Raw genomic sequence first — 17606 nt, 5'->3', positions numbered from 1 at the left:
CTTAATATCTTTCAGTCCCTAATGACCCGGGTGTGTTAACTTACAGGGCTTATATTATAATAACAGAACCTTTCATTTTCTTTGGACGCTTGGTTGCATCTGAGGCCACGTACATTGCCCCATTGCCCTTCACGCCCTTGACTCCCAATTCTGATGCAATGCTGTGATGGCATAGAGAAACCACCAAGCATCCTTGTGTGAAATACCAAGACAATATCTCTTCCAGGAATCCCTAGAAAAGAACTCTCTTGGAAAGGCTAGTGTTTCATGGGTCACAGGCTAAAAACCCATTGATCTAGGCAAAGAATAGTTTGGATTGGTAAGTCTGACTCCTTGTCTTGCCTCTTTCATGGAGTCCCAAGTGTCATCAGACAGATTTAGTTTCCTCATCTATCATATGGAGGCAAGGTAGGAAATACATCCTCTATGTATCCGATGAACTCTGTTATAAAGCATCAAAAGTCTCCAAAATGGGAACAAGGGAAACATGATGTGCTATAGATGAATGTGAATTTAGAGATAAAGGGACTTTAGACATCATTTAATATTTAGACATGAGTGTTTATACCACCAAGGGAGAATATGATCACTGTATCATGTGTGTCCTGTTATTTTCTCTTTTAGGGTCAAGAAATATTCTATCACCCATCAGAAAGGGTCACTACAATCCTATCTTCATCCCTCTGGGGACTCTAGTGACTTCTTTCTGTGGGGTTGTATTTATCATTTTGCTGGCAAGGAAGCTGAAGAAAGGTAAGAGAATTTAATCTTCTACATGGAAATTAGAAAGGATTATGGAAACACAGAAAGAAAGTAAAAATATCAAAATTAATATTATTTCTAATTTCTTCCATATTGATTCTACAATGTTATTGATTCATACTAATTTTATAATTGTGTCTGCATCTCTTAAAGCCAGCTTGCTCTGAGTTAGTTTAAAGGTATAATTAACAGAAAAACTGTTATTTATCATATCTTATCTTTAAAGGCATACAAGCTATTGTGGCATATTCCTACAAGAAATATTCATTCTTGCCTATCCTTGTATAATTAAGGAGGGTCTTATCTCCTTAACAAACCCTAGGCACCAGAGAGTCTGCTAACAAGGTCTGCCAGATGCAGATGGGTCCCATAAAACAATTAACATTCCTTAATTGTCAGAGAAGGGTGGTTACTAGCCCCATATAGGTGCTAGCCCATTTTCTTTAAAATAACCAATCATGTCGTCTCCACTCCCAAGACGTTGTTTACCCTGTAACTAATTGCATTGTCTTCTTCACCTACCCAACTTGTACTCCCCCAAATTATATTAAGGCTGGTGAGCCCTACCTTGGGGTCTTTGGTCATTAAGATAGGCCATTGACCCAATTTATTGGTTACTGCTATCCTAACTAATAAATTGATCATGCTCAGATCATTCTCTCTAAGTTTACCTTAATTTTCAAATGCAACAGAAGAAAACACATAAACTCTCAGGAAACTGAACACAATGGATTCAGATAAAGTCTCAACTGAGAAATACACATAGCTCCAGGTTCTGTAAAGATCAGTTGTTCTTAGAAATAGTTAGAACTTCAAGTGCTCTGTCCCCATGCTCATAATTTTTAGAACCAGTCAACTGCATGATGCAATTTATTTAATGTATATCTTGTGCAAATTCTGGATGGAAAATACACAATCCTAGAACTTTCTTTCCTGCATTTTCATGCTGAGAATCCATTGAGATTAGATTCAACTTAACAAAAATTAATTAGGGGCCTACTATAGGAAATGTGTTAGGTGAGGTATTAGGAGATACAAAGATAAAACAAGAAACAGTTCCTTGCTTCGTGGAGGTTATTGGAGGAAAGAACAATTTCAAATATCAATATTTGATATTGGAATAATCAATAGTATTATTAGTAGGTATAGGGACAAAGACTAAACCTGTGATTACTTTGGCATAAGAAACTCCTTTTGTAGGGGCAGACAGGTGGCTCAGTGGATAGAGTACTGGCCTTGAAGTCAGGAGGACCTGAGTTCAAATTCGGCCCCAGACCAAACTCTTGACACTTACTAGTTGTGTGACCCTGGGCAAGTCACTTAACTCCAACTGCCTAAAAAATAATAATAAAATAAAAATTTGTTTAAAAAAAAAAAGAAACTCCTTTTGCCAATGCAGGGAGCGAAATCTCTGCCTATAGCATCAAGCTATGATTTGTTCAAGGTCACATGGCCAATCTTGTCAATGATGGGATTTGCATCTGGATTTTCTTGGCTTTAAGGTAAACTTTCCATCCCCCACACCTGAGGTATTAAATATGAGACCAGTTGGCTACATGTGGTCCATAATACTCCTGAGCATGGTCCAAACCATATTAAAATGTAACTGAAAACATTTAAAATAAATAGAAATACAATAAAACATAATTTTAAATTAACATTTAAACATTTAAAATAAAACAAACATTTTAAAACTAAGTCAATAGGTGGTTCACAGTGATCCTTATGTACGGATTACTGGCCTCATTTCTATCAGAGCTTGACATCACTGCCTCATACTATGCTACTTTTCTAAGTATACAGGAAAAATCTAAAACAAAATGGTTTAACAAATTCTAAAGGCATTGATTCATTATGATATGGTAAACAGAGTAATGGAACCAGAGTCAAAAGATGTGAGGTTGAATCCCAGCTCTGCCATTTATTAACTATGTGAACTTGGGCAATCAATCAATAAACAAGCATTTATTAAGGACCTACTATGTGCCAGGTACTAGGGATACAAAAAAAAAAAGTGAAACAGTCTTTGTCCTCAAAGAGATTACATTCTACTGGGGAAGAAATTGTGCCAATATATAGTTAAATATAAAATAGGTACAAGGTGATTTTTTTTGAGATGGATGACATTAACAGCACAGAGAATTAGGAAACATCTCATGGACAGGATGGCACTTGAACTGAGAATTGAAGAATAGAGATTCTGAGAAGTGAAAGTGAGAGAGGAATGCACACCTGTCATTGGGCACGGACAGTGAAAAGGCAAAGAGACAGTAAATGGGGTGTCTGTGTGAGGAACAATAATGCAGTTTTGATTGGACCATTGGATATATGAAGGGCCACAATGTAAAAGAATGCTGGGGAGGTAAGTTGGAACAAAGTTGTGAAGGGCTTCAAAAGTCCAACAGAAGAGTTTATATTTGATCCTGTAGGCAATGGGGAACCACTACAGTTTTCTGAGGAGGAGAGTAACATGGTCCAAACTTTCTTTGCGACAATCACATTGGCAGTTGTGTGGTGAATGGATTGGCATGGGGAGAGGTCTCAGGAAAGGCTGCTAATTATGAGGCTATTACAATAATTTACGTGAGAGGTGTCAAAGGTCTGAACTAAGCTGGTGGTATGTGGATGGAGGGATAAGGACAGATGTAAGTCATATTGTAGAGGTAGAAATAACAAGCTTTGGCAACTGATTAGATATGTGGGATGAGTGAAGATAAGGAGTTGAGTCTGACATCAAGGTTATGAACTTGGGTGAATGGAGAGATAGTGATACCCTTAATACAGGTAGAGAAGCTGGGAGGATGGTGAGTTTGAAATGACCACTATTTGGTTCTAATTTAGACATATGAGGTTCAGAGGCCTATAGGACAGTTAGTTTGAAGAATGCAGTAGGAACTTTTTTGGTCCCAGTTGAGATCAGAGAGCCTAAGTTGGGTGTGGTACTGAAGATCAGGAAAGAATCTGGGGTGAATCTACCAATATGGGAGTCATCTGCATGTAACTAAATACATACGGGCTGATAAGGTCACCAAGTGAGAGACTAGAAATAGAAGAGAAGGGAGAGTAGGAGAGACCCTTTAGGGTAAATTCACAGTTAAGGATAGGAATGTTATACAGACAACAAAGGAGTGATCAGATGGGTAGGAGGGGAACCAAGAGAAAGCAGCGTCCAAAATCTCAGTGTAGAAAATGTATTTAGGAGAAGAAGGTAGTTAACAGTGTCCAATACTGCAGAGAGGTCAGCAAGGAGATGATTGAGAAATGATCATTAGATTTGATGATGAAGAGATCATTAGTAAGAGTTGAGTGATGAGATCAGAAGCCAGAGAGATTGCTAGGGGGTTGAGAGGTGAGAGGGAGGAGAGGAAGTAGAAGCAATGATTGCATAGTAGATAGCTTTTTTTAGGAGTTTGAGAAAGAGAGGAGAAGATACAGAACTGTGGCTAGATGGCTTAGTGAAGTTTTTTAAAAAAAATTTTTTAGGCAAGTGAAACACGGGCACGTTTGAAAGTGGTAGGGAAGGAATCAGTAGATAGGGAGAGATTAAAGATTGGAGAGAGAGGTGATTATTGTGGAAGAAATCGACTGGAGAAGGCAGAAGGGAAGGGATCAAGGGTATATACCACTAGATCTAATCTAAGAGCTTAAAAGTTCCAGGTCAGAAATCCAGCAATAGTGCACTTTGACAATACTTTCTAACCTTTCCTAATTGCTCTAGCATATGGTGGCCCTAACAAATTAATGTAATCTTTGGCTTAATCTGGAGTTTATTAAGGACCTATTCATGTAGGAAAATTCCTTAACATCTGATTTATACTTTATGAATATATTCAGGCCTGGGTGAGAGAGAGAGCTCAATTGAGATTAGAGAGCCTGAATTGCAATACACCCAATCATCAGGTTTTCATTACTTTCTCTAGCAGTCCTCAGGGGCTCCACATCAGGAGCAAACATCATGGATGGTGGAGGTTACCTCGTATTGAGGATTATCAGGGCTAAGGACAAGAGGGCAAGGAATTGATTAATGGAAGAGAGAACAAACTTGAAATGGCCAACCATTTCAGTTCAATTGAATAAACATTTTTTAAGTGCCTACTATGTTCCAGGTGCTGTGTTAAGCACTAGGGACATAAAAAGAGGCAAAAGACAGTTTCTGTCCTCAAAGAGTTTATAATCTGATAGGGGAGACAATGTACAAACAAATATACGAAACAAATTATATACAGGATGAATACAGAATAATTAATGGAATGCAGGCCAATGGAATTAAGAGGGGTTGGGGAAGGCTTCCTCTAGGAGGTGGGATTTTAGTTGGGACTTAAAGAAAGCCAGAAATGTCAGTAGTCGGGGTGGAGGAAGGAGAGTGTTCCAGGCATGGGAGACAGCCAGAGAGAATGTTCCAAGCTGAGAGATGGAGTGTCTTGTTTGTGGATCAACCAGGAGGCCAGCGTCACTGGATCAAAGAGTATATGTTGGGGGAAAAGATGGAAAAAGACTGGAAAAGTAGGAGGCAGTTAGGTTATAAAAGGCTTTGTTATGTATTGGTTCTTAGACACAGCAGGAAACCACTGGAGTTTATTGAGTAGGAGGGCTTGACGTGATCAGACCTGTATTTTAGGTGTATTTTATATCAGACTTGTATTTTACTTTAGTGACTGAATGGAGGCTAGATTGGAGAGGGGAGAGATTTAGGGCAGGCAGACACACCAGCAGCCTGTTGCAATAGTCTATGTGTGAGGTGATGAGGGCCTGTACCAGAGTGGTGGCTGGGTCAGAGGAGAGAAGGCATATTGAGGCGATATTGCAAAGGTGAATCAGTAGGCCTTGGCAATAGTTTGGATATGGGAAGTTAGAGATAGTGAGGAGTCCAGGGTGCCTCCTAGGTTGTGAGCCTAAAGGACTGGGAGGATAATGTTGCCCTCTATGGTAATAGGGAAGGTAGCAGGTTTGGGGCAGGGTGTTAGGGGGAAAGATAATGAGTTCTATTTTGGACATAGTGAGTTTAAGTACTTGGATTCTTGTTCATTAGATTTACCTTATTACCTTAAAAGACCAAATACCCCTGGAATATATTCTGTGGACAGTGGAAACCAACTCCAAATGTTTTTTTTCTTATGCTCATCCATTTACAGCAAGGATGTGTTTGCATGGTGCATGCTATTTAAATTTGGGGACCCTTCCTAGACTGTCCAAGATTTCCCTTTGAAGAAGGCAGTTCTAGGATTTATTTTTTCCCTGCCTTTAAAAAGGTGAATGCCCAAATGTAGGGTCCATGTAAATATTAACTTTAATTTAACATTAAAAATTCATTCACAAGAGGGATTGCTAAATTGTCTTAGGTTTCAGGGCAGTGGATAAAGTTTTTCATTTTTTTGAGATTAGGAACCAGCCCTGAATTTTGTTCTGGATTCATTGGGCTGGTGGATGAAGAAATACTGACTTCAGTGTATTTGTAGTACCATACCTCCCTGCTACCCAGTCTCTCTGGGAGGGAAAAGACAACTGGAGAAGAAGACAGAAGGGTGGGGATAGATAAACCAAAGTAGTTTATACCAGTTGAGAAGGGGCAAAGCAGAATCGAAAGCCACCAAAAAAGAAAAAAAAATCTGAGTAACACTCCCATTGTTCTGACTCACCTTGTCTTTTAAGTGTGTTACAACCTGAAGTGTTAGCTAAACCTGTTATTTTGAAATCACACTTTCAACAGCAAGATCTATGTAAAAATGAATCATTTTCGATGTTTCTGGCATCAGATTTAACAACACACCACCTAACCCTGTTTAGCAGAAAAAAAATAAAATAGTGAAATTAAATTTTGTATTTAAAAGAAAGGCATTAAAGCCCCCAAATGGTTCATTGGTGAGTACAGATCACCCACTGCCCAGCAACCTTTATTTTGGCAAATGCTGCCTTCACACTGAATTGCTATTTGAAATTCCTCAAACCCAATGCATTAATCAGTCCTGTTCACAGAACGTTACCTTTTAAAAGTGATTTTCGATTAGTGGGTTCCCATGTGTTGTCCGTAGGCTGTCAGGGGTCCTCCAGGTCACTCATGGTATTGTCCAAAATGCAAGCATAGGACATTCTGGGCAAGTTTTTCAGTCAGGGTGAGAGGGAAGTTGGATGGTACTCTGGATAAATTACAAGTCTACTAAATGGATCTAAGGCACCCAGATCAATATGGCCACTGCTATCAGCTTTGATCAGGATTTTCATCCTGAACCAAGGTGAGAGAGACTGCCTCAGGTATAAGGTCAGGGGAGGCCAGAGGAAGGAAGGTTCTTATGGAATTCTTCACCAGAGGAGATCACATCTATCAACCCCCACTATTGTCCACCTTACACCCATCTACATGAGGCAGAATGGTTCATTGGAACAGATGCTAGCCTTGGAATTGGAATCTTGGCTCAAATACTGTCCCTAGTTCAAATCCCAGACCTGCCACATGCTATTTTTGTGACTTTGAGTAGTACACTTAACCACTCAGGGCCTCAGGATCCTCATCTGTGAAACGGGGGTGGGGGGAGAGGGAGATTAGATTAGATGATCTTTATGGACCCTTCCAGATCTAAATATATGATACAATTTGAAAACGATAAAATTATATCAGATGATCTTCAAGAGTCCTTCCAGCCTTAAATCTATGATCCCATGATCTCATAGTCCCCTATTAATTCTCATTGCCTCCAGCAACCCAGAATAAAAAGGGTAAAGGAGAGGGCAGCTTCCACGTGTTGTCTGTGGGGCTGTATTTTTCCTCTTGGCAACAGGCTGTGCTCTGAAAACAGTTCATGGACCCCTGAAATAACCATTTTCCTAGACAGCCTTTAAAGACTTTGAATAAGGAGATGCTTTACTTCTACATTTCAATCATCTACATTTCAATCCCATGAATAGTCTGAGCCTATTTTATCCAACAAGGAGTTTGGCCAAGGCTGAAATTGGCAGTAATGAGAAAGGTGGTAGGTTGTTTTTTTCAGTCTTCTCCCCCAGAGTCATTTCTGTACAAGATCTCAGACAGATAGCATGATGATTGACGTGCCACCGCTGTGGGAATTTCAAAGTGGGGGCAAACAGGAAACAGATAAAAGCTAAACTAGTTACAGTTATGCCAACGAAGAGAAGAGATGCCCAGAAGATCACAGAATTCATAGGTAGTTAGGACTACCATAAAGCTACATTTAAAAAATTCGGATTTAGGAAAAAAAAGTGCTCCTTGTCAGATTATAATCTCTTTAAGGACGAGGACTATGTCTTACTCATTCTCTTCCCCTCCCATAGAACTTAATATAGTACATTGCACATAGTAGGTGCCCAACAAATATTTGTTGAGTTGAATTCTAACATAGGCAGCCCCAATTTACTAACAGGCTAGACTTTCAAGAGTTTGTTTGTAAGCAAATTGCTTGGAACTCAAAACAGGTTTCTTCATAACAAGAGTGTCGCAAATAGCAGTTAGCGAATTAAATCTGAGGTGGTTACTTAAATAAAAATGTAACTGAAGTATGGTACACGTGCAATGAAAAACAGCAAATGATTATGTTGCAAATATATGGCATTTCAGTTATATTATGGGCTAGCCTGGGAATTTCACCAGTTTATAACATTGCTTTTTTTTGTGGAAAAAAAAATAAACACCCTGTGGTTCAAGTGGTAAGGAAATGTGGAAGTTTTGGGAATTTGTCTTTTCTTCTCTTTCTTCTGCAGGGTGTTAGGGGAAAGAGGAGTTTGATGGAGAGAGGAAAGAACCCAGTGGGGCAGAGAAAGTGATTAAAAGGTCTGGGGAGTCTAAGAGAAGTGAGAATGCTGAGGAAACTTGGGGAGGGAATGTGAGAAACTGAAGGGAGGGAGGTCCAAGTGTGGAAACTACAGGTTGGTAGAAAGGCTCAGTTCCCATACAGCCCTTCAGAGCTCCACCCAGAGCCTCTGACCTAAGCAAGAGCCTTAGGATCTGGACCTGGGATCATTTCCCTTCCTCTCCCCTCCAAGCACATCCCCACCAGAACAGAACATAATAGCTTCAGTAATGGTTTCCTTTTTGCTCCCCAGCCCAGGATGAGACTAGAACATAGAAGTGTACCAGGAGCATGTCTTTCCTCTTAACCTTTGCTTAAGTGGTTCCCTTTTACACAATAAGAGAGGGAAATGGTAGATTGGAGAACATTTTTCAATCTCCTGTATCACAAGGACTGGCTGAGCATCTGCACAAATCAGAACTTCTCATACCTTTTATCATCACTGTAAGGTCAGTCAGCAAATGCATACCAGAGGAGGAAACTGAGGCAGAGGTGCTTTAGGGACAACTTTTTTTTGGTTACATAATAACAAAACCAGATCCCCAACCAGATGTGGCCTGAATCCACCACTGGCCTTCATTCAAACTAATGCAGTGTTGTGTATGTTTTGTGGTTGGGAGAGTTTTCCACATGAACCCATGCACAGGATGAGAATAGGGCTTGAAACTAAACACATACCCACTTAGTTCCCTTTTCTCTAAAAATAAGCTCTCTCTATAGGACTGGGCCTTTATTGATGTACAGCTGTAGCTTTCATTGTTTTTTGCTTGAGAGAAAATCATGTGAAAACAGGCAACAAAATTTGTAATGAATGAATGAATGAATGAAAAAACATTTATTTAATGCATATTAGGTACAAAGCAATATGAATACAAACTTGAGCTCACATTCTAATGGAGGAGATAACATATGAGAGGCCAGCAGCAAGTCAGATATGATATAGAAGAAAAACAAAAGGTTACATATTTTTGTTAATGCTTTTTCTACAGATAAAATCGTATTTCTGGTTTGATCTTTCCCTCTTGCTCAAGCTTCTTGAGGGCAGAAACTTTTGTTTTTGTCTGTTTGTCCCTAATACCCAATAGTAGTTAGACTAGTTACAGATACGGTAATGAAGAGAAGCCCAGATAGATCACAGAAATCATAGGTAATTTGAGTTACCATAAAATAATAGATAGAACACTAGGTGGTGCAGTGGATAGAGCTCTGGGCCTGAAGTCAGGAAGACTCATCTTCCTAAGTTCAAATCTGGCCTCAGACACTTCCTAGCTTTATGACTTTGGCAACTCACTTACCCTATTGCCTCAGCTCCTCATCTGTAAAATGAACTGGAAAAGGAAATGGCAACCCACTCCAGTATCTTTGCCAAGAAAACCCCAAATAGGGTCACAAAGAGTAAGATATGACTGAACAACAACAACAAAATAGTAGTTGCTTTTTGAATGAGTATATTATTTGCAGCTGAGCCACATTATCAACAAAATGCATGTTGGGAAGATATTTTTCTCCTGGGACTATTTCTACAATGATCTTTTTGCTCCAGCTTCCCCTAGAGCAAGAGTTCTTAACCTAGGTTTCATGGACGCATAAGGGGTCTGTGGATAGATTTCAGGGGATCCATGGGAAAATCCAATCTTTATTCAATATAATTTTTTCTTTTGTAATCCTTTATCATATTTTTATTTTATTGTATTGTATTATATTATATTGTTTATTTTATTTTATTGCATGCATTTAAAAACATAATTCTGAGAAGGGGTCCATAGTTTTTACCAGATGGCCAAAGGGTTCCATGACACCAAAAAAGTTTAATAAGTTCTGCCTAGAGCAAGAGCTGGTTCCAAAGGACCAGAGATTTAGAGCTTGAGATGACCTAGTCCAATTCTCTCATTTTATATATGAGGAATCTAGATTTACCCAAGGTCACTCAGGGAGCAGGGAGCAAAGCCAGGATTTGAAGGTTGGTACTCTGTCTCCAAATATAGGGGTCTTTCCATCATGTGACAGCTTCTAGGAAGACATAAGCATTGTCATTCTGAGTCAGACCCATGGTCCCCTCTAGCCCAATATTCCCTGTCACTTTGAATATTTAGAGCTTGAAAGGACATTAGTCTTTCAATGAGTCCAATCTTCTCATTTTATAGATGAGGCCTAGAAGAATTGGGGGACTTGCCCAAAGCCTCAACCCAAGACTTCCAACTCCAAACCTACCCCCTCGCTCATCATTACCTCTAGTCAAATTCTGATAATGGTACCAACAGTTAGATCACATTTGTTAGGTCTCTTAGAATTAATATCTCTAATCAGTAGACTTCAAAAGGAAAATATGCCAGGCTCAGCACTGTCTATAGAGTAGACATAGTAAAGGTTTAGTTGAGTTGAATTTTAAAAAATAGTTGGAGGTAGAAAGGGAGAATCTCTCTGAAGCCTTCCTTAATAAAAGTATGATGAATCTTGGTATCATTTTCTTACCAATTTTTGTTAATAACATTTGTTTCTTTTTCCCCCTATTGATAGCCAAGAAGTCTTCCAGAAGGTAAGTGTCTTTCATCAAGGAACTTCCTCTGTCAAGATGTTTTTTAATCTCTTACCTCTGTTGGGTCCTTGCCTTGCTAAGCAAGCCTTCCTAATTGTAGCTGAGCTGTCCCTTCATGCTTATTCCAAAAGGTGCACGCATGCTTCTGGCCCAAATGAAGTTAGCAGGTGGAACTGACAAGAATGTCATTCTTAGGGTTTGTGGAACAAAACACAAAGAACAAAAAAATGAATATTCACTCATTCATGTTTGCATGGTGAATCCTATTTAAATTTGGGGACCCTTCCTAGACTATCCAAGATTTCCCTTTGAAGAAGGCAGTTCTAGGGATTTATTTTTCCCTGCCCTTAAAAATGTGAATGCCCAAATGTAGGGTCCATGTAAATATTAACTTTGACATTAAAAATTCATTCACAAGAGGGATTGCTAAATTGTCTTTCTTTAGGTTTCAGGGTGGTGGATAAAGTTTTTCATTTTTTTGAGATTTTAGGAAGAAACATATTAGGTAATAAGAATTGTTGAGATGAGAATTCAAAAGCGTCCTAATTGGCCAAATAGAGAGTATGCTGGGTCTCTGGGGAGTCTGGGACTGAGGCTGGAGCACAAGAGGGTAATTTTTGTCTTGATGGATTTAGTAAATACTGCTTGCTAGTGTAGATGGTTTCTCTCCCCTCCTCCTCTCCCCACCTTACTTCCCCACCCTTCACCCCCAACTTTGTGGGTCATGTGGGAATGGCAGGGCTGGAAACTGATAACATCTACATATTTATTTCCTGGCCACACCCACTGTGTGAAAGATTTGCCTGGTATCAGGGGACAAGCTGGCAGCTGCAAAAGCCCCAGCTACTATTTTGCTTCTACTAAATTGCTTGTAGTTGAAAGCAATTCAAACCAATTAATACTTATTAATCTCACTTGAGGAACACAATGGACATGCTGGCCGGAAATTTAAATGTATCAATATTAACTTAAAATTAAAAAGTGATAGAATTGTAAGCTGCAGAAATCAAACTAATCCTGACCTGTGGTTCTGGGGTTACCATAGTAAGCTATGGCAAGTGGCATGGTTAGTGCTAGAGTGCTGGTCTTGAAATCAGGAAGGAGCAAGTTCAAATTCTATCAGCTGTGTGACATCAATCAATAAGTATTTATTAAGGGCCTACTATGTGCCAGGCACTGTGCTAAGCAATGGAGATACAAAAAGAGGCAAAAAACAGTCCCTGCCCTCAATCTCTCTAAGCCTCCCCCAGTGCCTTAAATGTGTTTTTTATGGGATTGCCCCTGGGAGCTAGTCTTCACACTTAGGAAATTGTAGACCCGTGAAAAATTATTTTGCATTTATTTTCTGTGTTTTTTGTAGCTATTGATTTGTATCAATGTTGTTTCCTCTCCTCCTAGTAGAAGATAAACTTTTAAAATTTACATACAGACTTTTGTTTTTACATCCCTAGCATCTGGAACAGAATAAGTCCTTAATAAATGCTTATTGAATTGAACCAAAATTGATACGCTTAAGGTGTATGGTCCATTGGTTCAACTGATGTTTGTTGATTGACCATCCAATCTTAAGTGATTATTTCTTGAGCATTGGCAATACAAGGCATCGGGATAGATGCAGTGGAAAATATAAAGAAATGTAAGACTTGTCCTCTCCTCCATCTTGTTGGGGAGCTAGATACCTGTGCAAGAAAATTAATAACAAGACTAAAGAAACTAGGGAATTCTAGGGTGAGGAAACTCCTTTGATGAGGGTTGGTTGGCACCTTCTGTACAAGTTCAAGTCTTCAAGAGTTGGCATAGGCATTGAGATGCCAAATGAATTGCCCATGGTCATACAGCCAGTATGTGGTCAAAGGTAGAACTTAAGTAAGATAATATATGTAAAGTGCTTTGCAAATTTTACAATGCTATGGAAATATTAGCTATTATTATTTTTATTATCATTTGTCATTACAATAATAATGATAATTATTATTAACTTGGTTATTTCTGGCTTCAAGGCCAGAGTTTATCCATTCTACAACTCAAATGCTCCTAACAATGTTAAATATTAACTAGACGATGATGTCAAAATGGAAAACCAACTGGTAACTCTTCAAGGAGTGAAGAAAAAAACATTTTTCAGCTGGGATCAGACAAAACTGGGTAGCTGACTAAGGGAGGGGAGTAGAAACCACATCAAAGTTGCAAGGATTCTAGTTAGGCTTGTTGACTTGCAGGGACTTTCTGGTCTCTTCTGGGAAGAAGAAGGGGGGAATCAGAAATGAGGAAAAATCAGTGAGAGTCAAAACCAACAGTGGTGGTTTCAGTCTCAAAAAGTTATTTTGACTTGGATTAATAGTGGAATTGATTTGAGATGGTGAGAGATTTAGTTTCATGAAATAAATATCAGTTTTGCTTGAGGCGGAATTGCACCACGTTCCTGGAAAGGCCAAAAGGGAACCAAATATAGCAAGTCTTTGAGACCACAGTCAAACCAGGACCCAAGTTCCCAGGCCCTGCATTCATAGGAACTTGAGCTGTTCAAATGCAGCTGCAAACATGCTCAGCAGGGTAAAGATCAAAGCACTTGGGGAAGAAAAAAAAAAAACCCCAAAAAACCCAAAACCTCAAGTTTCAGAAACACTCTCATCTGATGTTGGGCATTGTATCTTCCTGTGTATTTCGTCTCTTAGGTAATCATTTGCCCAAGCACAATAGAGACTCTGAAAACGTAACAAGGTAGTAAATAGAACTTGTTCACCTAAGAGCCAAAACAGACCAAGAGTTAAAACCACAAATACCCAGGGAGTCAAAGGGTTTTAATGGACACCATCCCACCAATAGGGATAAAAGGAAGCTAGGTGACATTCACCCCAAAACCCTTGATATTAGAAAACGTTAAAGTAAATCAGAAATTAGTTAGGTGCCCATGGAAGTGGGAGGGGAGTTTTCTGAATGCTGGCAGAATAACATTATTTCACCATTTGCTTGTTCTCTACCCAACATTGAACAATGGAACATTGAGCATTGGAGCACTGAACAATGATTTGTTTTGGGGAAAAAAGAACAACCCTAATAAAGTCCAGAGTTCATATAGGAGAAATCATAGAAAGAGCACAGAACTGGCAATCTTGGAGACCCTAGTTTGAGTCCCGGCTCCACTTGAGGTGAGGCAATCGGGGTTAAGTGACTTGCCCAGGATCAAACAGCTAGTAAGTGTCATGGGTCTGAGACGGGATTTGAACTCAGGTCCTTCTCACTCCAAGGCCAGAGCTCTATCCACTGCACCATCCAGCTGCCCCCCAGTTCCACTTTTTACTAATGGTGTAGAGAAAACAATGAACCTCTTTAAGCTTCGGTTTCTTTGCCTTGGCCTTTTCCACTCATGCCATACCTTCTTGCTTGGAATGGCCTCCCACTGCTTCTCCAGCTATCAAAAATCCTGCCCAGCTTACGTACCCCACCTCTTCTATGAAATCATCCCTGAGCATTTCTGTCCAAAGTTCTTTGAATTCCAGTGACATTTTGTATCTGTCCTATTTGTTTAACACTTATTCATTTCTTTAGAATAATTATTTTTCTTGTAGAGATATCTAGTTCCCCAACCAGATAGATGAAAACTCTTTGAAGAGAGGGACAAGTCTCACACTTCTTTATATTTTTCACTGCATCTATCCTGATACTTTGCATTGTCAATGCTCAAGAAATAGTAACAAACATCGATTGAACCAATGGACCATATAGTTTAAGCATATCAATTTCAGCTCAATTCAACAAGCATTTATTAAGGATTTGTTCTATTCCAAATGCTAGAGATGTAAAAAACAAAATAGTCCCTTAAAATTTTCATACACCCCATACCAATGAAATTACAAGTTCCTTACTCTTATCCCTTTATTTTATCCTTAATACTTACTTATGTCTCAGGGTTGTTGTGAATCTCAAATGAGAAAATGTATGTAAAGAAAGTAATCTGCAAACCTTAACACATTTATATGCTGCATGAAAGCATATAAATGAGAGGTAGCTTGCTGTAGGGGATAGAGAAACTTGAGAGTCAGGAAGAGCAGAGGTCTGTCCTGCCTCTGACATGTACTGGCTGAGAGACAAAGGCAAGCTGCTTAAACTCTCAAGGCCTCACTCAACTCTCCAAGAGTGTAAGTTGCAGAGGACTTGCTAATCTGCATTGGCAGAGGGAGTTTCCACACTAGGAGTTCCCTATCTCAACCAAAACATAGGTACAGTCTAAAATAGAAATTCTTTCTAGTATTTTCTATCTATGAAAGATCCTAGGGATAATCAATCTCACATTTAATTCACAATCTCTTGCTTTTTCTTTGGCAGGCCTGACAGAGAATAAATTGCTACTCGTTAGAGAAAAGTCAAAGAACTATCAAACTTTTCAACAACTTTGTGAAAAAGGACTGGAAGTTTTAAGTGGAGTCATCCACATTGGAAGATGACATTGGTGGTGTTTTTCCCCATAGCGGTGAATCATCCCCACTGTGTCCATTTTGATGTATACTATTTTCTTTGTTATCTTGTATACTTTTATGCCTATGCATCTATAAAAAATCATTTTGGATTTCAAGAAGAAGGGATTGTTTTGAAAAATAAAGACATCCAACTATAACCCAATGCCAATTCTGCTTTGCAAATACAATAAAATACTGTTCTGTAGCAGGTCTCATCTGATCATAGATTTGATACATGGTAGTGGAAAGACCATTGGATAAGGACTCCAAATATATGAGTTCCAAGTTCCACTTCAGAAACTTGCTGTGTGGCTTTGAGCAAGTCACTTAATTGCTTTTAGTCTCAGTTTACTCATCTGTAAAACGGGCATGATTATATGTGATTTATCTATGTTATGTGTATATATGTATATTATATATATATATACATAATTGGCATAGTTATATACTATAATGAGAGGCAGTATCATGCGATGGTTAGTGGGCAAGTCTTGGAGTAAGGAAGACCTGCCTCTAACATGTTCTAACTATGTGACAGCGGGCAAGCCAATTGTCTTCTCATTGCCTTAAGAGGGCACTGAGGGTAGTTTGCAGAAGATTTGGAAGGAATTCACAAACTAGGAATTTCCCATGTTGATGTCTAGACCTAAATATATTGTGTGTAGGGTCCTCCCAGTGAGGAAACTCCCTCAACAATGGACATCAGAAACTCTTCTGCTACTTATAGTCTTAGAAAATTGCCCAAGGCACTGAAGTGACTTGTACTTCACAAAGGGTGAAGTACTTCACAATTTATCTGATATTCAAGACACATAGGGAATTTATCATGTAGCAAAGATGACAGAAATGAAAAATGACAATTGTGGAAGGTGTGTGGGAGGACAGACATGTTGTTGAGCTGTAGGTGAAGCAGTAACCAATCTGGAAAGCAGTTGGAATTTTACCCCAAAAGTCACTGAACTTTACACCAGCCTCTATTAGGCTTATACCTCAAAGAAATCAAAGATAGAGAGAGAGGAACCATGTATACAAAAATATTTATAACAGCCTTTTTCGTTGTGGCAAAGACCTGTAAACAAAATGGGTGCCCATCAATTGGAGAATGGCTGAACAAATTATGGTCTGAACAAATTAATAGCTAGGTGACATCTAGCTGGTACAGTAGATGGAATGACTGAACAAATTATGGCTGAACAAATTAATAGACAGGTGACATCTAGCTGGTACAGTAGATGGAATGGTGAACTCAGAGGCCAGAAGACCTGAGTTCAAATCCGGCCTCAGACATTCATTAACTGTGTGACTTTTGGCACATCACTTATCTTCTCTCAATTTCATAGCCACCTCTCTAAAATGAGGGTTTTAATAGCAGCTATCTCAAAAGTTTGTTGTTAGGATCAAATGTAATAATGTATTTAAAGGGCTTTGAAGGCCTGAAAGTATTTACCCACACATACATACATATATATATATATATATATACACACATACATGCGTACATACATATCTAAATATATACATGTATTTAGGTCATTTTTAGTATTAATAGAATGAAATGGAATATCACTTCTCTATAAAAAACAATTTCAGAGAATCCTGGGAAGACTTATATGAGCTTATGCAGAGAAAAAGGGAGCAGAATCAGGAGAACAATTTCTATAATGACTACAACATTGTAAAGGAAAACAACTGTGAAAGACTCAACTCTGATCAATACAATGACCAGTCAGGACCTTACATGACTGATGATAAATAATACTTCCCACCTCTTGCGGAGAGGTGATGAATGAGACATACATTTTCAGTGTTTGCATTTGGTTTGTGTGACCATTTTCACTTTTTACAAGGGGAGGCCTATATTTTTGGGTGGATAGAGGGGAAAGCTGTGAGGAATGGGAGGATATTTATAGTGATACTGAAAAAGGAAGAAAAATAAAGAAAAGAGAATCAATGAATCATTGAAAAAAAACGAGAACAGAAGGAAGTTCAGGAGGGGACACAGACAAGCTACCAGGTTAAATTTAAAATATTCAAAAATAAAATTGTACATAG

At 38.9% G+C, this 17606-nt stretch overlaps 1 protein-coding gene across 1 annotated transcript in view; it reads left to right on the top strand.

The window, feature by feature from the left end:
- SELL (selectin L) overlaps window positions 1-15759 on the top strand; it is a 33683-nt gene extending 17924 nt beyond the window's left edge. Inside the window, exons 8-10 of the mRNA XM_027868456.1 lie at window positions 625-753; window positions 11079-11097; window positions 15424-15759. Of these exons, the coding sequence (XP_027724257.1) occupies window positions 625-753; window positions 11079-11097; window positions 15424-15439 (164 nt within the window). The 3' untranslated portion in view covers window positions 15440-15759. The remainder of the gene's footprint in view (window positions 1-624; window positions 754-11078; window positions 11098-15423) is intronic.
- The last annotated feature ends 1847 nt before the right edge of the window (window positions 15760-17606 follow it).

This window comes from Vombatus ursinus, unplaced genomic scaffold (assembly GCF_900497805.2).
Source record: "Vombatus ursinus unplaced genomic scaffold, bare-nosed wombat genome assembly UNPS02014789.1, whole genome shotgun sequence".
NCBI classification, from domain to species: domain Eukaryota; kingdom Metazoa; phylum Chordata; class Mammalia; order Diprotodontia; family Vombatidae; genus Vombatus; species Vombatus ursinus.
The sequence above is the reverse complement of the archived record's forward strand: the minus strand, read 5'-3'. Positions and strand labels throughout refer to the sequence as shown.